The 24,262-nt window shown below is 34.5% G+C and overlaps 1 protein-coding gene across 7 annotated transcripts in view; it reads left to right on the top strand.

Moving 5' to 3' along the window:
- LMBRD2 (LMBR1 domain containing 2) overlaps nt 1-24,262 on the top strand; it is a 41,701-nt gene that overhangs the window by 10,255 nt on the left and 7,184 nt on the right. For all 7 annotated transcript variants that reach the window (XM_074328994.1, XM_019737247.2, XM_074329000.1 and 4 more), the window contains 12 exons: nt 2,047-2,214; nt 3,132-3,342; nt 9,179-9,253; nt 10,451-10,564; nt 10,881-11,064; nt 14,179-14,360; nt 14,898-15,031; nt 16,447-16,552; nt 17,203-17,300; nt 19,391-19,494; nt 20,688-20,734; nt 22,058-22,163. In XM_074328994.1, coding sequence (XP_074185095.1) covers nt 2,047-2,214; nt 3,132-3,342; nt 9,179-9,253; nt 10,451-10,564; nt 10,881-11,064; nt 14,179-14,360; nt 14,898-15,031; nt 16,447-16,552; nt 17,203-17,300; nt 19,391-19,494; nt 20,688-20,734; nt 22,058-22,163 — 1,529 coding nt within the window. The remainder of the gene's footprint in view (nt 1-2,046; nt 2,215-3,131; nt 3,343-9,178; nt 9,254-10,450; nt 10,565-10,880; nt 11,065-14,178; nt 14,361-14,897; nt 15,032-16,446; nt 16,553-17,202; nt 17,301-19,390; nt 19,495-20,687; nt 20,735-22,057; nt 22,164-24,262) is intronic.

The raw sequence follows: 24,262 nt of genomic DNA on the forward strand, positions 1-24,262 counted from the left end.
CTTACACTTTACTACTTACTGAGCATTTCAGATTGTTCTTCAGGCAACTAAGCTCTGAACGTTGCAAGAGAAAAGTCACACAGCAGCGTAATGCCCCTGTAAATTCATGTTCATATGTTCATTGAACTCAGCTGGGTCCTCAACATTGCCTGATTTTCCTTATTTGTTTCTCTAGTCTGCTTGCTCTCCATTCTCCACAACAAGTCTTTCTAATCACTTCAAACCTCTGCTGTTCGCTTTGTAGTTCTCTGTCTCTCTCTGTCTCTCTGTCTCTCTCTGTCTCTCTCTCTCTCTCTCTCTCTCTCTCTGGCATCCTAGAAACAGTACCTTCTTTCCTTGAACATCTTTACTTTCTACCTCACATGAAAATAGAAGTCATCAGATGGCAGCTCTTGCAGCTTCTCACTAACAAACTTACCTACCTATGTACTCATCCTTTCTTCCTTCCCCACCGAGAAAGAGTCACTCTTAAAATTAGTCCCTCTTCCTGAAATATGGACTCATCCCCTTCAGTTTTTGTTACCTATATACTTACCTATACTTGTGCAAAGCATGCACAATTCTCTCCTCCTTAAACAAAGTCTCTCAAGTCACAACCCTTTCCAGCTTTCTATCTTCCACCTCAGTGATCTACTCATCACAACTAAGTTTTTTTTTTGGAGACCTTGAAATATAAGTTAGCACAGAAAAGTGTGTTTAGTTTTACTTTTTTCAAAGTGAATACACCCATGTAACCGGCACTCAGATGATAATAAAGAACATTAACAATGTCCCCAGAAGTTTCCCTCATACCTCTCTCCCAGTCATTACTCTCCCCAAAGGGACCCAGGATTCTGACTTCCATCACCATTAGTTTAGCCTGTTTTTGAACTTTATAAACATGGAATTATACAGTATGTACCTTTTTGCCTCTCTTTTTTTTAACTTATATATTTGGAAGATTCTTCTATGTTGTGTTATATGTAGAAGCATTATTTTCTTTTTCATTTCTGTGAAATATTACATTTTATGAACATATTATAGTTTATCCTACCCCACCTTCTTAAATGAATAGTCTATATTTAGTGTCTCCATTTGCTCACTGCTTACTCTTTCCTCAACCCACTGAACCCTTTTCTACCCCCACTCCTTCACGCATACATGCACATTCTTAATTAACTGACCTCCTGGCAGGATTTGATTCTATTGTTCTCTCTCTCCAGTTTCAAACACTTTCTTCTGGTTTCTACTCTATACATACTCTTTAGTTTTCCTCCATGCCTTTCTACTGTTCTATCTCAGTCTCCTTTACTGACCTCTCCTCCTCTCCTGTTTCACTTCCTCTCCCTTATAAGTAGATATTTCTCAGGGGTCAGTCTCATTTCTTTTCTTTCCATTCTATGTATGATCCTTCTAGATCTCATCTGCCAATGTTATTTCATCACCATTGATATGGTGATGACTCTGAATCTATCTTTATTTCTAATCCTCTCTCCAGAACTCTGAAGCTAGTTAGCCAACGACTTCCTGTGCAGCTCCTTTGGGATGTGTCTTAGGTTCTTCAAAATCGGTATACCGAGAGCCAGTCTTCTCCCCTCCTTTTTACCACATCACTGCTCCTTACCCTCTCCCACATCGTTCCAGTTTTATTCCCTTTAAGTCCATTCTCCATACTGAAGTCTTACCAGTCTTTAGAAAACTAAAATTTGATCATGTCTCGTTTCTGTTAAATAATGATTCCTCATTATTTTTCGGATACAGTCCAAACTCTTCATAAAAGTTTTAAACTCCTTTTTTTAACCTCATCGTAATTCATGCACTCTGTTGAAGTCTCTGCTGGTCTTTGTGGCCTCCTTTGCTCCCAGGAATGTGCTTTTTTCCCCCCCGAATTTAATATTACAAAAGTTTTCAATCATCTCTTACAGTTTGTTTGGTATTAATAATTACTCAAAATTGTATTTGTTTGTGAAAAGAACTATTTTAAAATTGAGATTCACGCATTCCAGTATTTTGAGATTATACAGACGTACCAACTGTTTTTTAATCATATTCTTTCCAACTGTCTAGGATTCTGTTACCTTTTATGCAGTCCTATGCAAGATCAGGAGGGTTTTCCATCACTGGAAAGATCAAAACTGCACTGATTGAGAATGCAATCTATTATGGCACCTATTTGCTGATTTTTGGAGCATTTTTAATTTATGTTGCTGTAAACCCACATTTGCACTTAGAATGGTAAGAAAAATCGTGTTCTTAGCATTGTTTCTGTATATGTTTCCATTTTTAAATTAATTTTTAGAGCGTACATGTAGGTAAACAGACATTTCATTGAGAAACATACCAAATTATATGCTTTATAGATTCCTCAAAAAGAATATCTGAATAATCCTTACTACTAAGAAGGAAAATATGGAATAGTATCTTTAAATACAGCTATTACACTAATGATTAATGTTTTGTCTAATAGCCATATGTTAAAAGTATTAATCCTCATGATTTTTTATAGGCTTTCAAATTTTGTATGTGACAAAATTTCTAGTTTTCTTTTTCATTGGAAATTGTTAATATTTTTTCTTTTGTTCTGACTATAGTTTGAGAGCATATTTCTCTTTAATGTTATATTCAGACATTGCAATAAATTGAAGTCAGTATCATACTTGTGATCTGTAATGTATGTGAAGTGCTAGATCTGAAAAATTTAGGAATAGATCAGTAGTGATATTCCTCACTGTTTCATTCCTGAGATTTGTGTAGGTCTGCCTCAGCACAAGTTAATTTTTCAAGCTTTAAAATTTTTTCAGGCTTCTCTTGGTTAATATTGAGTAAGAAAGCACCTAATGAAAAATATCTTTTCTTCGGGATAATTTTTCTCATGAATGATCCTAGATTTTCATTTTAACTATAATAGTAGCAATGTTTCCTATGTTAAAGCCTATTTCTGCAGTCACATTCTAATTTTTCATTAAAACACACAGATTATATGCTGTTATTAAAAGGGTAGCTGAGGCTATGAGGGTCTAATTTTTTTCATATAAGATTTTAGCCATCCTTTAGGGTGGTTGTTTTCTGCAAACCATTTAACATTGAGTAGTTTCATTTTACATTTTTGTCAGAAAAATTAATCTATCACAGCTATGTTTTCTCTCTCTTAGGAATCAGCTTCAGACCATTGGGATAGCTGCTGCAAATACATGGGGTCTCTTTCTTCTTGTGTTATTGTTGGGGTATGGCTTGGTGGAAATTCCTCGGTCATATTGGAATGGAGCAAAAAGAGGTTATCTACTTATGAAAACTTATTTTAAGGCAGCCAAATTGATGACAGAGAAAGCAGATGCAGAAGAGACTTTAGAAGATGTCATGGAGGTAAGCAAGTTTTAGATCTTAACCGTCAACAGCAAGTTGTGTGTATCTCCTTTGGGATACACTGTTTGAATTATTGTTGTTAGCACATTGATGGGCTTTAGACTGAAAACTTGGCAATATGCAATCCTTAAGAATGTTTCAGCCATTTGGATGACTTCTTATTGGCAGCTCAGCTTCGTGACCTGTCATCTCTATAGTCTAACTGAGCAGTGCAGGTTTATGCTTGTGGTCCTTGGGTAACTTCTGATAGTGCTTTCTTTTACTTTTTGAAGTCTCTCAGAATAGATGATAAGTTATATGGTTACTTACCCTGACATAGTGGAAGTGAAAATTAGCAATCAGAGGACACTTCTTCCTGAAACTTTAACCCAAAGTAGTCCCACCAAATCTGGAAACCTCTGTAGAGAACAATTTGCATAGCAATTTGTATCAGTAACTTTAGTTTCTATTAGTAATCTTAATAAGTCACTGCAGTTTACCTGTAAAATGCAGATGATTTCAACTAACTTCACAAAGTTGTTAAAAGTATAAATTTCAATAATACACACAAAAATATGTAACAAATTATAAAATTTTATTATTAAATAATAATTTGGTTATTGATTTGAAGTGAGATTATTGTAGTCACCTAACATTTTGCTCTTCTGGGAAAACATACTATTCTAATGATGTTACTCTCCAACTTAAAACCTCATGTTGAAGGCTTTTCATTCATGTTAGAGTAAACTCCAAAATGTTTTAATGTGGCCTACCAAAAAATGATTTGGCCCACGTTTAGCTCTCCACCCTTATCTTCCTCTATCTTCCTCACATGGTCAACTTTGGTTCCTCAAACTTGTTAATGATAATGAAATAGTAAACAATTCTATAGAGTTAAATTTGCCCAAGTCTCAACTTTGGTTCCTCAAACTTAATAATGGTGATGATAATAACAAACAAGTATATAGACTTATTTATTAATACTAATGGCTTTCTAAGAACTTCATATATATTAATACATTTAAGTCTCACAACAGCCTTATGAGGGAGATTTTATTAATCCCCATTTTATAAATGAAGAAAATGAGGCACACAGAGGTTAAGTAAGTTTCCCATATTCACACAGCTTGTGAGTGGTAGAGCCAGGCTGTCTGATTTTAATTCGTGCCTTAATGGGGATTAGCAAACTTTCTGTAAAGGGCCACATAGTAAGTATTTTAGTCTTTGTAGGCCATATGGTCTCTGTTGCAACTGCTCTATCCCTGTAGCATGGAAGCAGCTACGTATGTAAATAAATGAATGACTGGATGTGTTCCAAACCAGAACAGGTGGTTGGGCCGGATTCGATCTGGTTTGCTGACCCCTGCTCTTAACCATTACATCCACTGCCTCTCTTCTCTGCCTTTGAGCACGATGTTCCCAAACTCTGGGAATGCCCTTTCTCCACTCTCTTCAGCTAATTCCTACTTCATTTTCAGGTCTCAACATAAGTGGAGAATTCTTCAGGGAAGCAAGCCTTCTGTCTCAGTTTCCTAGGGCTGCCATAGCAAAGTACCACAACTGGGTGGTTTAAACAACAGAAATGTATTGTCACACAGTTCTGAAGGCTAAAAGTCCAAGCTCAAGATGTCAGCACGGTTGGTTCCTTCAGAGAACTGTAGGGAGAATCTCTACCATACCCTCAACTTCTGGTGGTTTGCGGCCGTCTTTGCTGCTGTTTGGCTTGTAGATCCCTGCCTTCATATTCACGTGGTGTCCTCCCTGTGTTCCTATCTGTGTCCAAATTTCCCCATGTTATAAGGACACAATCTTATTAGATTAGGGGTCCTCCCTACTCCAGTATGACCTTATCTTAATTTAACTAATTATATCTGCAACAATCCTACTTTCAAATAAAATCACATTTTTCTGTGGTACTGGAGGTTGGCACTTGAACGTACGAAGTTTGGAGGAGACAAAATTCAAACCATAACATCTTCCCTGGTCCTCCAGACTCAGACATTTGTACACCCATTTTTAAGTGAATGAATAAATAAACAAACAAGTGTATACTTGAAAATTTTTATGTTGACTTTTCAGCTTTCATTCCCTATGAAATGTAAGAACTGTAGCAGAAAACATTGATTCAAAATGTAGGAGTAAATCTCCTATAAATAGTAATCTATTATAGTTCCTCGGGCATATGATAGATATTACATTTTTTAAAAGAAGATCATTTATATTTGATAGTTTTTATATCTGAAAATTTGAATTTTTTTGAAAAATGTTTGAAAATTTCTATTTGATAATAAAGTAATTAAAACAAGATAATGTAAGGTGATAGTGTTCCCCTCAAAAATTGGTATCAAATTCAGTTCTTTCCGATTTGAGGAATATGGATTCCACCAGCTCATTCAGTATTCAGCAAATGTTAATCCTGTTTGTTACTTGAGATCTGGATTTTGTTAGGAGGAATCTTCAGTGTCTGAACAATGATCAGTTTTGTTTTTGTTGTTGTGAAGCAGGAGCCATTTACTTAGGAATAGGATGTGGAAAATTAAGGATAGGTATTGGTGCCTTTGCTGTTTTACTATACGTTTAAGGTGTGAGGGATTTAAAAAGTTTTAGATAGGAGAAAATTTTCCAGGTAAATTAGAAACCACTCTTTGTTATTGCATATATTTAACATGTATCATCATGTAAATTTAAGGTGTACAAAATGATAATTTGATACATTTATATATTGTAAGAAACCATTCTTCTTGATAGATGTTTCGAAAATAGCAGCAGGTCCACATAGACAGCAGGAGAATTTTGGCCCCTTTTTTCTTCCCTCAAAAAATGCATGCCAAGTATGAATTTTTTTGTCTATATATTTCACGGGAATTTGGGATCTTTTATGTTTTTCTGAATGTGTGAATATTGATAAACTTGAGAAGAAATTTTTTTTCATTATTTAATATTTATTGTCTTCTTCCTGTGTTAAGTGCTCTACAGAAGTGGCCATTAGGATACTATCTAGGGTGGAGAATTGTACAGTCCTTTATAGTTTATGATAAATGTGATATGAATTATACAAAGGAAATGCTCTAATATAGAGAGGTTTCACTTCTGAATAATGATCAGGGGAGAGGGTGAAATATGACCAGGGCCTTGCAGGATGGGTAGAATTTTTTATAGCTGGCAGCATCCTGGTCAGATATCAGGAGGTTTTAAAACCAGATTATTTGAGTATGAGGTTTATGTTGGAAAGATAAAGCTTGTAAACTTTGAAAGATAGTTTTTAGTCTGATAGGGCCTTGGACGTCAGACTGAAAAGTTCAGGCTATATTTTGAAAGCAGTGAGAAATCACTGGCACCTTGCAAGCGGGGAAGAGACATGATCCTGTCGTGTAGGATGACCAAGTTGATGGAGGTGTGCAGAATAAAGCATGGAACAAGATTATGAATAATTTACTTAGAGAGAAAACTTAAAATACATTGGTTTTGAATACATCTTTTAACAGAACACAAAGTTCAGTCACCCTTTTTTTTTTTGTAATTGTTTTTTTCCCTCTCCCCAGTCTTTTTTTAAAAATTAGTTTAAGGTGTACAAAACAGTGTACTAGTTAAACATTTACACCCCTCACAAAGTGATAACCCTCTAATTATTAATCATACTTTTCAGCTATCCATAAAATCTTCCAAATGCAGTTTTATAAAAACCAGTTTAGTGTTTTGATGTTTCTCTTTGAAGTGACTGTATAGATTGTGTGTCTCTTACTTTTCTTTGAAGCATTAATAAAACTTATAAGCCATGTCAAACCATTCAAAAGGCATTTGCTAAATCGCCTAAGGAGTCACCTCTACCTTTTGTCATCTTTCGAGGTAGAGGATTTTGGAGAGGGAGAAATAACTATTTATTTCTTACTGAAAATTGTCTATTATCCTGACTTAATGGATATTATCTGGCCTGCCTAGTAAAGAATTGATTAGGCACAGTATTGACAGAGCTCAGAGTTATGTTATTTTATATGAAGAAAATAAGCTAATATTTCAAATACTTTCCACACTTTATAAAAATTGCAAGCTTTTGAAGGAAACTTAATTTTATAACAGATATAGCAAATATCAATAGTTAACTGTTTCATTACTTATTTTGGTTTAATATAGCTAAAGAATGTAAAGGAAAAATATATTTCATATATAATATATAACCAGACTGTATAGTTTATATTCAAAGTTGTAATAACAAGTCAATAAAACGTTAAGGCAGCTTAGTAATGGAAAATTGTAATGTAATGATGCTTCAAGCACCTTTTAAAATCGCAATTCTTGTCACTCCATGTTTAGGTCTCACACGTTGCCTTCAAAATAAACTTACTAAGGACTTCTGGAGTGCTTTGCTCTTACTCAGCCTAATCAAATGCTTCTCAGGCCCTCACTCTTCTTTTCCCTGTAGTCACACTGGAGTTTTTCCTTGAAATTCCTTGTTCATTTCTGCTTGAAGGCCTTCTTACATGCTGTCCCTCTGCCTAGAATATTCTTGCTCCTTTCTTTGATGGACTGACTTCCTACTCATGCTTTTTATCTCAGTTTTAATAATCAGTTCATCGTAAAGTCTCCCATGCTAAATTATACAGCAGTTTTCTCACCATTTCTGTTTGAATATTGTGTTTTCCTCATTAAACTAAGCTTTGGTACAGATTATTCATAGGGTCAGCAATTTAAAATTTTGATGGCTATTTGCTAAATTACTTTCCACATTTGACTGTATAGGGGAATATAGTCTTACTTCATTACATGATACCAATTTTTATAATTTTGTAAGAAATTGTTCTCAGTTTAAAATTTGTAATTGTTTTTAGTGAGCTTGAATATCTTTTCAGATATTTATTGACCAATTGTATTCCTTCTGTATTTTTCCATTTCTGTGGCTGTGCAAGCGCTCTCCATATACTAATGATAGTGATGTTTTTTGTCATATAAGTTACAAGTATTTTTTCCTAACTTTTTCTATATGCCAGATGGTTTCCCTGCCACCAGTGTTGTATACCTTAAGGCCATTCTCTACCCTACAATCAGAATGTTCTTTTTAATAGTCTGGTCAGTTCTCTCTTGCTTCCTAGCCTTTGAACATACCGTTTATCTAGAACAGTGGTTCCATCTTTTTAAAAATTTCATTAATATTATAGAATGTTACGATTCTTTTATAAGTACTGGTTCTCCCTAACCCCTGTATGCCTTTCATACTCATTAAGTTGCTTTTTTAATGATTGTATCACTAGACTCTAATCTTAGTCAAAGACTTACAACACCATGTCTTCCCACCCTACCCTCCGGTGTGGATTGTGGAGACCTTACAGCACTGTGCTGGCCTATAATGTGCTTTTATTAAACCAACATGGAATGAATCATTAGTTGTGACTGCTGTGGAGTATTCTCCCACTGGAAAGGAGCAGGTGCTTTGTGACATTGCTAACCTGTTCTGCTTCCTCTGTTTTCTTCACTGGATTTGAGATAATGGGATAATTTAATGACCAAGGTGAAGTAAAACAGTCCTGTTCTTTTAGGATCACAAAGTTGGTCTGATCCTTCATGAATTTTTTATAATGCTTATAATCTTTGTGTACCAAGTGAGCAAATGATAAGGTAGTAAATCTAGAAAGTAATTAAAAGTGTGAGGGTACAGATATAGCTATTATATAACTGTACGTATTTTTACTTGTGTTCTTTTTTATTCATTGAATGGAACTTCAGGTATATACGCTAAGTAATTTGGATTGAAATTAAACTTGTGAACATATGTGTATTTATATAATACCTAGAGAGCATTCACATTTCAAATATCTGATCTATAGAAATGGAAATATTTTTATTTCTCTTACTGTTTTTATAGGAGGTTCGTAAAGTGAATGAAAGCATCAAGTATAACCACCCATTGAGAAAATGTGTTGACACAATACTTAAAAAGGTAATTAAATCATATTCTCAGCTATTTTGAAATTTAAATTTCTATAATATTATAATAAAAGCATTGGGAAAGTATGAGAACAGCCTATCACAGAAGTCTCCCCAACTCCTTTCCATTTTCATGGAAATATTGACCGTAAACCAGTAGTAATGTGTACATAAAATTTATTCCTTTGTTGTTACAAGTTTAACATTACTTATTGGCAATATTTTCCATTGAAATGTGAGGACAGAGGTTATGTTAAGTAATGTATAATTATTGCCACAACATAATGATGGAGATGGGCCTTTACAGTTTGTAAACGTGTCATAGAATGTGGTCACTAAAGGCATATCTTCTGTAAGAAAGTAAACAAGAGCTGTAATAATCTGTTTCAGTCAGCTTCCTGCATGTCATTGTGCAATATATTCCATACATTGTAAAATGAATGACATGAGATGTTCAATACATATTTAGTAAGAAGCTGTACAATTATGGTTTTGATGTATTGTTATTGAATTAAGAGTATTCATATACTTTCAAAAATAATTATTCCAAAAATAAGTTCCCCAGTTATCTTTTCTGCAACTACAGAACCACTGAACTATCTCTTCTCCTATATTTTAAATTTATTATATTGATTATTAGTTAGTATTTCTTTTGGCTAAGATAATAGTCATGAGAATCAATTGTCTAATCATTTCTCTCATATTTGCTACCTTTTGAGACCTATTCAGAAAAGTTAACTAACTTGCCTGAGTTCATGTAGATAATAAATGACTAACAGTAGGGCAATTGACTCTAAATCATGTATTCCTTTGTACTATCCTTTTCAAAAATTCAGCACCTTGGATTTATTGTGATTCTTTTTCATTATTTAGCTAGGCAAATAATTGATAATTTCATCAAGCACTTACCTAGAATAATCCTCTCACATACTAGTTACTTCATGTAGGTCAGCTCCCCTGCACTGGCCATCCCCAGCCAGTATATCTGAGCACAAAGATTAATATTAATAGAGGTAAGAAGAAACTCAGTGCATCTTTTAAAACTTTTTAAAAAATGTCAGCAACTAAAATTCCAACCATTTAGACGTGACAGTAAAGGGTGATATTTGTAAGAAAATTAGAAATGCCCAAGAATGAAGATTTTTTAATAAAAATAAAATTTTTATCTTTTTGCAAATAAGATTTTTAAAAATCTACTTGTTCCTTTTAGTGCCCTACAGAATACCAGGAGAAAATGGGCAGGAACATGGATGATTATGAAGATTTTGATGAAAAGCATAATACCTACCCAAGTGAAAAGAGTCTGGTGAAACTACATAAACAGGTAACTTTATTAAAAATAGCTATTTTATGTACTGATGTTTTAGTTAGATTTATAAATACGTCCCACAAAAAAAGGAATTTTGAGTGAAATGTTTTCATGTTTCTTGACAGGGGTACTATTGGCGTTTGGGGAAGGAGAATTATTCACTAAACATAACTGTTAAATGTGTTCCAGAATGTTAACGTTTTTGGCCCCATCCAGTAAATGCCACTAGCAGTTCCCCATTGTTGTGACAACCAAAACAACTCCTTAGTGGGGAGTTGAATCACTGTTGGATTAGAACACTAACAGACATACCCTCTGCTCTCTTTTTTAGGTTATTTATTCAGTTCAGAGGCACCGTCGAACTCAAGTACAGTGGCAGATTCTTTTGGAACAAGCGTTTTATCTAGAAGATGTTGCAAAAAATGAAACTAGTGCTACTCATCAGTTTGTTCATACCTTTCAGTCGCCAGAGCCAGAAAATAGATTTATCCAATATTTTTATAATCCTACAGTTGGTATGTAATTTGATATAAATTTCAAAGTTTAATGATCATAATTTTTCTCAAGGAAAATATATATATTTTTACCAATGGAGAGTTGAATTGTATTTGACTTATATCATGTGGTAAATTATGAATCTGACAAACTATCTTACTTGTCATATATTATAACATGTTATTTATCAGTGTCCACTGTTACTTCACAGATAACCAAAACTCTATGCAAAAATATATGCAATAAATCAAGCATATTTTGTGTACAGAATATATACTTAAAATAATTAGCATTTTAAACAATTTTATAACACAAGCTTGGGTCTCTCCTTCGGTCTTGACATACTACTAAAATATTCCCCCAACAAGTCCTATTTATTTACATTTATTAGTCTATTTACAAAACCTACACTCAATGGTCATAATTATTCCATTCTCCTTTATGATTATTTATGACACTTTATTCAGTGTTACCAAATTTAGTATGAAGAACTTAATGAAAATACCAGTGTCACAACATTGAAACTTCTGCTTACCTTTTGTATTCAAATAAATGGTAATGTTCACTTGATTCTTTTTTGCATGTTTGGTCTTGAGTATAAACACATAATGGCCATAACAAATATCTCAGAAAACTTCTTCAATGAAGATCTTTTCTAATTAAATGAGTGAATGATGTAACACTTGTTTTCATTCATTCAACAAATATTTGAGCGCCTATATGCTATGTATTGTTAGGTGCTTGGTATATATATCAATGAATGAAAAAGACAAAAATTTCTACCTTGGTGGAGTGAGAAAAACAGGCAATATACACATAAAGGTATAAATAAGATGTTGAGTTGGTAGTTGGCTATAGAAACTGGAGTTCTAGGGAGAAGTCTGGTCTGCAACTATACTTAGGGGGTCATCAATGGATAGGTGGGCCATGGGTCAGGATAAGATCAGTGAAGAAGTGACTGAGATAGAGAAGAGATTATCTGAGGACAGAGCCTGAGGTACTCCAGAGTTTAGACACCAGGTTGAGGAGGGACCAGCAGGACAGACTAGAAAAGGAGCGGCCAGTAAGACAGGAAAACAAAGCCGGTAAGTGTTTTGAGGAAAAGGGTGTACAAAGTACCTTTGCAAATATTGCAGGTGGGTCCATTATCATGAATATTAAGACTTGGCTGGATTTCAGAGAGGTGAGGTGGGGTGAGGGTAAAAAACCTGATTAGAATTTAAAAGAAATGAGAGCAGGTATAGAAACATTAAATATAGAAAACTCTCAAAATGTTTTTCTTATAACAAGGAATAGAGACAAGAAGTACTAGCTGACAGAGGATGGTAGAGTGAAGGGAAATTATAGCTTGTCACATGCGAATGATATCTTAGAGGAAATTTGATGAGATAGAAGAAAATGACTGTGTATAGGAGAGATGAAATGGGAAATAGTGAGCAATAAAGAGAGAGAGGCTTTAGATTAGGAGGTAAGACCCAAATGTACCTGAGCAGGTAAGAAGATGTAGTGGTGGAAATTTGGGGAGGTTTTCTTCTGCCAGCTTTTTATTTTCTTTATTTATTTTCTCGGTGAAGTGCTGAGAGTAAGTATAGGGGAAGAGATTTTAGAGATTTGAAGAAAGAGAGAAGTTGCCAAATAGTTGCTTAGGAGATGGTGCATGTGAGAAAGTTGGTGAGTTACAGTGGGCTAGCCAGGCAGCGCTCGGGGGCCACTTGAAGCTAGTGATTAAGAATTTAAAGTGAGACGCGTCAGTCAAGTGATGTGTCTTACTCCTGCCACGTGCAGCTCCGTGGGTGCAGGCTCACGGTAGCCAAGGAGTTGGTAGCCAGGGTGTGGTTCAGTCTCGCAAGTACAGGGAAGCAAGAGGAAGCAAAAGACTTGATATATTGGAGAGTGAGTATCCTCAAAGATGATGGAATCTGAGCTTTATTTATGGGGTAAAGAAAGCAATAAAGGACGTGAGAGTGTTAAGTGGCAATAGAAAGGTAGTAGAATACATGGATTGTTGGTCCAGGTAGAGGTAGTCAGTAGTTGGAATACTAGGTGAAGGCATTGTTTGGCTACAAGGATGTTGTAATGAGATTATAATGAAGGGTTGTCGTTCTGGGCAATAGAGGGTTTACGGAACGAGTAGTTGTAGAGTGGAAGACAGAATCATTGGAGGGGTGGGGGTCAAGGAAATGAAAGACCAAAGTTTTGAAAGGGGTATCACCTATGTTGATATTGAAATCAGCAGGAATTAATTATGCTGAGAGTAGGGTTGAAAAGATTTAGGGTGAGCTAGGAGCTCAACTCTTCAGTGAATGAAGTGAAATACAGCTTTTCAATTTTGTGAGCTTTCTTCTTTTTTTTTTAACTTTTGTTTTCACCTAAATTCAGACTTAACAAAAAGTTGCCATATATCCTTCACCCAAGATTCTCCAAATGTTAGCATTTTACCATATTCATTTCTTTATCTTTCTCTCTGCCTATGTATTTTTCCTTAATCTTTTCAAAGTTGAATCTGGACATGATGCCTCTTTACCCCTAAATATTCCAGTGTGTATTTTCTAAAAATAAAGACATTTTCTTATATAACCAAGTATAGTGATCGAAATCAGGAAATTAGCATCAATATAGTGCTGTTATCTACAGACCTTATTCAAATTTTGCTAAATGTTTCAATAATATTCCTTGTAAAAAATTCCAGGTCGTGCATTGCCTTCAGTTGTCATGTCTCCTTAGTCTCCTTTAATCTGCAACAATTTATAAGTCTCTGTGTTTTATGACATTGATGTTTTTGGAGGGTACAGGCCAGTTTTTTTTGTTGTTGTTGGGTTTTTATTTTTTATTTTTTTGAGTGCTCCTGAATTTGCATTTAATGTTTTCTCATAATTAGATGCAGGTTCTGTATTTTTGGCTGGAATACCACAGCAGTGATGTTGTGTTCTCATCGCATTGTAGCAGGAGGCACATGACGTGTGTTCCTTTACTGGGGGTCGTTCAGTTAGGATGGTGTCTGCCTGGTTCCTCGACTGTAAAATTTTCTCTTTACAATTAGATATCTGGTATGGAGATATTTTGAAACAGTATAAATACCCTGTTACTCCTTTGTGGTTTTTCTAATCATTTTTTTTTTTTCTTTTATCTTCCAGAATGGTACTGGGAATGTCTTTTGCGACCATGGTTTTATAGAATACTTGCTGTGGTTTTGTCTATCTTCTCTGTGATTGTTGTGTGGTCAGAGTGCACGTTCTTTAGCACTACACCTGTCTTATCCCTCTTTGCAGTCTTCATACAGCTGGCTGAGAAAACATACAATTATATTTATATCGAGGTCAGTTTATTTTAGATCTGTCATAAATAAATGTCAGTTCATAAGGTAATCCTTAACTGTTGTATCTTTTCTCCATGTATTTCTTCTAGTAATAATGAAAGCGTTGAAGTTTCCCACAGTTATTATTCAAACTTCCAAATATGAGCTTCATCAATTTACTCAGACTATAAAAACTAAGAACAATATTTGAGAAGAGATGAAAAGATGCAAAATAGTGCCAAATACTTTTATGAGAATACTTTGATCCTCTTACATACTTTGATCCATAACTTACAGTCTTCATGTGAAGAGTTGCCAAGGCGTGGGAGAGTGCAGGCTCACTTCAGGCAGTAGATTTGAAACTGAGGGATAGGATGTGGAACTGGTTGAGATGTAAATTTTTTCATAACTTTTTTCTTAAGTGGTTAAAACAACAGTTAGTGTATTTAAGTATTAAAATGTCAATAAATGTTAGCAGGCAATAATGGATAATGCTTGTGATAGTGTATAAAGTGCTGCAGTCCATTAGTCTTAATTGTTTGTTTTTGTTTTTTTCAGATCGCTTGCTTTCTTTCCATCTTCTTCCTAAGTATCTGTGTTTATTCTACCGTGTTCAGGATTCGGGTCTTTAACTATTATTACTTGGCTTCACACCATCAGACTGATGCTTACAGTCTTCTTTTCAGTGGCATGTAAGTAGATTGTGTTTAGAAATAAGGGAAATGTCTCCAATGCTTGTATTCTTATGGATCTCTCTTTTATTTCATGTTGTTTATAGGTCTTCCACTAACACCTGCATTTCTCTGAACTAATCGATTAGGTTTAAATATTAGATGTTTGTTGATTGCTACTAAACATCTTGCTTGAAGTTTAAGGTTAAAATAGGTATTAGGAAGGAAATAGATTAGGAAGGAAAAGAAAGACTTAATGAGCCTGAATTTACCAATGTGAGGTTCAATAAATAAGTTAGTAAAAAATAGGAACATTTGAGAGTTTAGAGACTAAGTCAGACCTAGAGAGTATCCTAAGATTCAGTGGCCTCAGCTGAATTGTAGAGAACTGAGGAAACCAACAGGAATAATTTTTGCTAAGAGATTTAGCAAGAGTTTTGAGAAATGGCTCCAGCTTGGACTAGGTTGCACCATCTGTTATTTGCCCACATTGTTAGATAAATCATATTGGGTAATTTATAAAGGCTGGACTTTGGGAGGTTCACATAGGAATCAATACATGAAGCATCTCTAAGACTTTTTTTTTTTTTTAAATTAAGTATAGACTCACAGGAACTTGCAAATACAATACAAAGAGTCCTATTAACCTTTACCCAGCTTCCCTGAATGGAGATATTTTTATATAGCTGTTGGATAATATCAAAACCAGGAAATTTGCATTGATACATTACTGTTAACTAGACTACAGACATTTAATTCTCATCATTTTTTTATCCTTCCTTTATTTGTGTGTGTGTGTGTGTGTGTGTGTGTGTGTATGTGTGTGTGTGTGTTTACATTCCTATAATCACCACCACAATCAAGATATACAACCAAGATATAACCACCACCACAAACAAGATATACAAGCACTTCTCAGATTACCTCTTTGTATTCATATACTCCCTCTCGCCCTACTCTTTTTATCTTGGACAAAACTGAGCTCTAACAGTTCTTTATACCTGTAGTTGTCAGGGTGATATATTTTAATACAACTTCAGATCTTTTATGTAGTGTGTACAATTCACGGTGAGGATGTTACCATCCCTGTCATGCTGCTGGGACACATTGCACAGAGGGTAGACTTGAAGAGGCCTGTACAAAGACACTTCACAAATGCCTGGGATAAAGCAATGGTGAATACCACCAAAGCAGGCAGCCTGACACTGCAGTCTCACCTTGTAGGTTGTGTTTTTTAAGGAAGACGTGATTAATAGGATTTTCAGAATGTTTCTCAAGTAAGGAAGGTTACATTAATAATTCAAAATATGTATAATACACGGAAATGAAAATAGTTCCAATGATGTGAAATGTTTTTAATGCATTTCAATATAATAGAAAATGTATTTTGCTGCTTTATTTTTTTTATATATTCTGTTTATAAATGCTTATTGCAGGTTATTTTGCCGTTTGACTCCTCCTTTATGTCTTAATTTCTTGGGTTTGACCCATATGGATTCATCCATCTCTCACAAGAATACGCAGCCAACTGCTTACACATCTGTAAGTATGGTCAGAAAACTACGGTTCTTTGGATTCATTATCTGTATGGGATTTTATTGTTATAAATTTATTTTAATGCAGAAAAGTTCTATAGCATTATTTGGATCTTTTTAATAGCTAAAACTTTCTTTTAAAGATTGTAATTTGTAATTACTAATGACTGGATAAAAGTGATTTTGCTTTCTTTTATTATAAAAAAATGTTTTTTGGTTCACATAGGTCATCCAACTGAGTAGAATCAATAGACTTGACCAATAATAATATTAACTTTTACAATTATAGTCTTATGTATATAATTTTCAGTAATATTTATAAAATATTAATTTTGTTTAGGATAAAACCTTAATAAATAAGCAAATTAAGATATAATCAACATATAACATGGTATTAGTTTAAGGTGTATGACATGATGATTTGATATATGCCCTGTGAAATGATGCCACAATAAGTTTAGTTAACATTCATCACCTCACAGTTACAGTATTTTTTCTTGTGATGAGAACTTAAAAATCAGCCCACTTTGTGCTTTCTACTTTTTGAAAAGTCCAAATTTATTGGTATAGCTGGTTATGCCTGAATTTTCTAATAATGGAAAAGAATGAAAAATATAGAACTGTACTGATTTAACTTACTTTTTTCTTGCTCCTCAGATTATGGGTTCCATGAAAGTTTTATCCTTTATTGCAGATGGATTCTATATATATTATCCTATGCTGGTCGTAATTCTCTGCATTGCTACTTATTTTAGGTAAGAAACTTAACATTACTTATTTTTTCACATACTCTTAGCCCAATCTGGCTGTCCTTTCTTCTCAAAGCTTTTTAAAATATTCGCTGGTCGGGTTCTGGCTTTGTTTGTTTTGTTGTGGCTTTGGGGATTCTGGGGATAGTGTAAAGGATTACTTGAGTGATCAGGTAAGGCTCGTTCTCTGAAAATATTTTCAAGAAAAGAGAAGTAGAATTATTCTGTTGCAAGTTTTAGGTTACAAAGCGATAGGATTAATTTACAGAATATTGAGTCCTGGCATTGGACACTGACAGCCAATGTAGCTTATAAAATACCCCATGCCCAGCTTCTATCCAGTAACATAAGTTAGTCTTAGGGCTTTCCCCATAATTATTGCTGGGTTTCTTGGTTTTTCAGACCATAGCCATCACAGAAGATCGGGTGAGGAGCAATTGTAATCAGGCTGTACATGTAAGGCTGGAAAGTACACAGGCTGCTCTTTTTATAAGATGAGGAAAAGTGGTAGAATCTAGGCAGAGGTAAGATTCAAAAGGAGTTAAAGGACAGGTATGCTTGGCTTCTAGCGCCCTGGCTTCCCTGTTTCCACATGTCAGGTGCCCCCATCCTGTACTTGGCCCTTTTCACTGCTTGAATGCTCCGTGACATACCAAAAATGCCACTTAAAAAATATATTTTATTGATGTTAATCAGTTTACTTTTCTAACGAAAATGAGTTTCATCCAACCACTTTTTAATTTAAATTTTCCAGTACCAGTACCTATTATAAATAATATGTATATACTCACATTAGAATATTGAATAAACAGGTAAGTATGCTTTGAAATAAATTATCTATTGAATTTTTAAAAACATCTATATTTTACCTACTCATAAGTAAAGGAGCTAAAGGATTCTAATTTAAAATAAAACTTAATATGAAATGATAGTAAATCTATTATTTTGGGTTTTTTTGTATAAGGTAGAAAAGACAGGTTTATATACTGTGAAAATGATGTATTAAAGGAAGAGAACAATCATCCTTTGAATGTCTGAAACTAAGTTTTGATTATATGCTTATTCATTTTAAAAGTTTATAAACTATTAATGGAACATTAAGATCATGTGATGTATAAATTATGTCTTCTCGTGTTAGTGATGATGTTAGTAAGATTAGCGTCTCTTTTTACCTGCCTTCTTAGATTGTTATATGGATCATGTAACAGATGGGTGGGATACTGCCTTGTCATCTATAAAGTCTGAAACAAATACGACGAATTATGTGTAAAGGAAAATTGTTAAACTTAAAAATAATTTCTTAATAGTGTTGTTTTAGAGTTCACTAGGATAAATTTTGGATGTCAATTTGTCTTTAAGGGAGAAAAAGATTGTATTCCTCCATTTTCAAATTAATTCTCAAAGTAGATATTCTATTATTGAAGTATGTGAAGCAATGCCTTGCTGACATTTCAATGGTAACTTGACTTTATAGATGCATTTTCTTTTTAAATGCTGCCATAATTAGTCTAAATAATTACCATGTTGTTAGCAACACAGCCACACCTAGAGCTAATCTTCAGACTTAACTGTCTAGAGAGTGTAATGCATTTCCTGATGCTTTACACAAAGCCAAGACCTTTCCAGAGATAGTTACCAAGTTTGGGGTTTCTTATCCTGGGGTATAGTATTTCCACAAGAATAATTGGATGGCAAGGCAATATGTAAAGTCACAGAATTAGCAGTATTAAAATTTATGTTTGAATATAAGAAAAGAAACAAATTCCTTTTGTATTCTCGCTATTATTTAGCATCCTATAATAATAATAATATAATAATTTATATATTAATTTTCTGAAGGTTGCTAATGACCCAACTTAATTTGTTTCTACAAGAAATCTAGGCGTGATGCATACGCTAGTCAGTGTAGTACTAGGCATGTAATCTTAGAAAGGGAAATAATACTTCTTAAAGACAAATATAACTCGAGGTAGCTTGTTGAGATAACTAATAATATAACATAGGTTTCTTTGGGGGTGACGACAATAAAGAACAGTTTACATAAATATTTACAATGTGAAGTAATGCTTATCTTTTTGAAAATCTACTTTTATTAGTTTGGGAACTCGTTGTTTGAATCTACTTGGCTTCCAGCAGTTTATGGGAGATAATGATATGACATCAGACTTAGTTGATGAAGGAAAAGAATTAATCAGACGAGGTAAGATTTGTCTTTTAAAATGAAGGGAAAGTGCTAAGACTCAAGGTATAAAATTAATGTTTGTATAATTCGTAATCTATCTTTAGAAATTACAAATTAATGTTTTTCAACTAAAAACCTACATAAATCCTTCATAGCAAAAATAATTTGAAAATATAAATGATTGTCTCATTTGTCTTTAAGAAATTCTGCAGCAGAAATTATTTAGTATGTTTGCAGCTAAATAATGCCCTTGTGTGGTGGTGGAGTCATTTCATGTTTGCTGTGAAACGGATATGCCAAATTCAATACAACTATAAAACTCATTAATTTAAAGAATCATCAGTTTAATACTACGTACAAAATAATTCAAGCCAAAGCTGGTTTTTAGAATGTAATAGATAATCATTAACAACCTGTTAGAATACATGGCGTTCTCCTAGACTCTAACCTCAAAACTGAACAGATCAAATTTCCTGAAGTTCAAGTGATGATTGGATAATGGAAAAAGAAAAACAAAACTTGGCTTTTTGGACATTGATTCTTAGACATTCTCCCTACTTGAGTCTGGGGCTTTGTGTGATTATTAGTTAAATGTAAGCCCAAATGTGTTGCAGCTCAAAATAAGCTGGTGTAGCCTTCACAAGCTCTCATAGGAAGGTGGTGTGTAGTCAGTGTAATAGTTCCAGTGCTTTTTGCATTAATTAGACCTCATAAGGAGTATCATATCCAGTCCTGGGTAAGATTTTTAAGATTAAGACTGATAAGTCAGAAAGGATTTAGAGGATAGCCAGAGTTATGAGTCTGGAGACCATATCTTATGGGGTCGGGGGCGGGGGCGGACACTGAGTATATAGCCAGAAGAGAATAAGGGCAAGACTCTTATGTAGAAAGAAGTATGAACTTAATTTAGAAGATAGGACATCAAGAAAAGAGAAGTTACAGAGGACCACATTGCAAGTCACCATGAGGAAGAACTTTTTCCTCATTGAAACCTATTTAGACGAAGCCTAAAGGGCCATCTCCAGCCAAAGTAAAGAGGGTATTCTCTGTGGAGGTAGGTGATCTCTGAGTTCTTTCCAACAATAACCTATTACCTTTGACTTTGTAGTAATTTAAAGGAAATTGGTCATAGCCTGATACCTTTACTTCAGTTACTCTCCATCTAATTAAACCATGTTATACCAAATTTGAGACCACTTTTCTGTCTCTAGAGAAGAGAAAAAGGCAAAGGCAAGAAGAAGGTGAACACCGAAGAAGAGTAAGTACAGCACTTATTAAACTGCTGTAGCCTCAGGGTTAATGGCAAATGTCATAGAGTCTTACTGATTTAGAATAATTGGCTGAAGACCGAAGAATAGCGGGAAGAGACACAGGATATATTTTTAAAGAAAGGTAATTTTAGTAGTTTTAGATGTACATGCTAGGTGTCTTGTCAGATGTGATTTAAAAAGTCATTAGTGATAAATTACTTCGTGTCCAGCAGTGTCTTGCCTAAGGCTCAGTAAGTGCTGTTTGTTGAATGAAGGAATAAATTCGTGCAGTCTTACTATGAAAGTGATTTTGATTGCTTTACAATTACACTTTTTTATAGTATAACATTAATTGTATTCCTCTTTAATTTGTCTTCAATCTTCCTTTTGCTGAGGCAAACTAACCTCCTCCTAGAGAGTGACAAGGCAGAAAATGAGTTATCACACATTTTCAAAACCTGAGTGTATCTACCCTAGCGAAGGGAGGGCTCAGGAGACATGATAGTGGTCTTCATGTATTTTAGTGTGTGTCATGCAAAGGGAGACTTCTTATTTATTTCAGACGCATAAATAGAACCAGAGTGAAAGTTATGGGAGATAGAGTTCACCTACCTATGAAAACTTCCACAGTTTACCAATATTGCAATGGGGTGATCACACATGGAAATTTGCATGTCATCTAGTAAGAGAGCCAAAAAGCACCTGCCGTGGCTATTTTACAATGAAGCCCTGTGCTGCATGGGAGATTGAATTAGGTGACCTTTAATATGCCTTTCGAATGTAAGATTTAATGAACAGAATCCTAGTTAATATGATTTTAGTGAAGTTAAGACTATACACAATGCTATGTGAGTAATTATCTAATTATCTTTGTGTAAAACTTTAATTTCGCTATCAAAACTGGGGTTAGAGGTCTCTAATATTTTTAGTTAATTTGGGTAGAAGACAATTTTAACATCTCATTAATTATTATCAGTTCTCATAAATTATACATTGCCAAAGAAGTTTATTGTAGTTGTAATATTCTTTTGACATTTTAGATCGAAGAAGTGAATAACTTAAAATAATCATAGCTAGCAAAAATATATATAAATGTCTTCATTTGTAAAAGTTAAGTTTGGATACTATTAAAATCATGTAGAGATAAGAAAAATTATTGATCTTTTGATCTTTGCTTTTTAAGGCACTGTGCTAGTTTTACTGATTATCTGATGAATTTCTGATGAAAAGATTAAATTACATTACTTTACAAAGATAATCTTTTGACACTGATGAATTATTTTCTGCCTGTGAGTTTTTTTGTTATATATTCATCTGTGTTTCTTTCCTAGGAATGGAAAGAACGTTACGGACACAGTAGGGAAGATTCCACTAGAAACAGAAATGTTCATATTGACCCAAAAGAGTCAAACTTCTCAGATATAAATACCAACCGAAGTAAGTAGTTTATTGTCTTAGAAATTTTTTTATTATGTTTGCGTAGAGACTGAGGATTAGGATACTCATTCAGAAATGCCTTTAGAGAACTGTAAATGTGATTCTGCAGTGACTTTCCTTTTTCATCCCTTAATGCATCAGAGGTAGGAAAATTGAAATATGCATTCTGGTAGGGGAAGGAGATACCTGGGCTAGCAAATGAGTAGTTGTAATTGTACTACGCTAAATAATAGTACTACTTATCCCAGGCATATTTATGCAGGTACTTATTTCTGTTACTTACATAGATGTTTTTCTTTTCTATTAGTAGATTTAGGCTACTCAGTCATTTTTGTGGCTACTCATCAATTTACTGACTGACCCATATACATTGAATACTGTCCAGGTATACAGGGAACATAAATTTCCATCCTTGGGGTGCTCATAATTTAGTGAGGGACTCATACCAGGCAGGAGACGTCTGTCAGTGTGTTGGGTTAGGAAACCTCCCCACGTCCTTCATCCTGCCATCTGCCCCTGGAAAGGTGACAAGAAAGCTTTTTGTGCAGGACCCAGCACGGAGTAAAAAGTGGAGGTTGTCTCTCTTAAGGGGAGAAGCAGGAATGCTGAGAAAGTAGAAGGGTGCATACCTGATGCTCAGGGAACTCACCTCAGGGGATGGAAAGAGCAGTTCTTTATTGGGAAAGGATTTCCGTGATAAAGAAATACTTAACTGAGTATTTAGAAATGAATAGTACTTATCCAGGTGAAGAGGTTTTAGGCAGAAGGAAGAATGAGTGACATGAGAGATCCTTTGGGGAAATGCAGTTCTTCTCTGTGATTAGAGCTTCAGTAAGAGGAGCCTGATAAGAGGGGAGGCTGCAGATACAGTTGGGAAACATGTATTATTGTGCTCAGAAGTTTGGAATTTATCCCAAAGATAAGATTTCAATCTGGAAAGAAGCATGCTCAGATTTTTGATTTAGAAAGATTTTGACAGCATGATTTTCAGGGAAGTGAGACAGAAACCAGTTCTATTTTGGAAATGCAGTCAAGACATGATGACGGCCTAAAATGAGCAGTGTCCTGGAGATAAAGAGGAAACGATGGATTTGAATGACATTTCAAGAATCGGGTGGAAGAAATAGGAGAGAGCTGAAATTTAATTAAAGCTAGGACATAGAGGGAGGATTTTACAGAAAGATTTTGAAGTTTGATAACCATGGAATAGGAGTTAACACAGAGAGAGAATCTGAGAATGTGGGAGAATGATTCAGAGAAGAGGAAACAAAGTCTTAGGATGATGAGTTAGAGAGAACGTAACATGTGGGTAGGCAACCAATATTTGCTGAATGAATGAGAGAAAAGATGAAGGGCAGAGTCCAAGATGACGAAAATGTAAGATAGGTTTGCCTTAAGTTTTCAGAAAGAACTATATTATACAGTTATTTTGAAGCTATTGAACTGCTCAAAACCACACTGCAAACATTGAGATTGTGTATGAAGAAACCCTATCCATGTAGGGCAGGGAGAGTTAGTGCTTTAGATGTGGCTGACCAGGATGGTAACCATTAACCACAGGTGGCTGTTGAGCATTTGCAATGTGGCTGGTGCAATGTGATGAAATGATAATATTTTGGCTATATTGGGTTAAATTAAATATATTAAAATTAATTTCACCTATTTGTTTTTAATTTTTTAATGCAGGTACTAGAAAATTTAAAGGTAAACATGGGGCTTACATTTTATTTCTGTTGGACATTGCTGCCCTAAATTCCTGCCTGATGGGAAAAAGATTTAGGCCTTTCTTAAAGCGCTGGAGTTGAGTACACTGTAAAGAAAATCCTATCCAAGAAATTAGGTGGGACAGTCCCTGGATTCACTATGAAACCAACTGAAACTTGATTTGATTATGAACAGTTTCACTGTTATGATGCCATAGTGAAATATTAATGCTAATTCATATTAATTAAGTCTTTGCACTGTAGCTGTGTCTGAGCTTAGACTAGCTACGAGGGAGAACTTTTCCTTGTTATTTTCTATCATACTATTTATCATTTTATTCTGATTTTAAGGAACCACATGGTTATCTTTTCTTAATATTGTCTTCACAATCAAAA

Source organism: Rhinolophus sinicus, linkage group LG03 (genome assembly GCF_036562045.2).
Source record: "Rhinolophus sinicus isolate RSC01 linkage group LG03, ASM3656204v1, whole genome shotgun sequence".
In the NCBI taxonomy this organism is placed as follows: domain Eukaryota; kingdom Metazoa; phylum Chordata; class Mammalia; order Chiroptera; family Rhinolophidae; genus Rhinolophus; species Rhinolophus sinicus.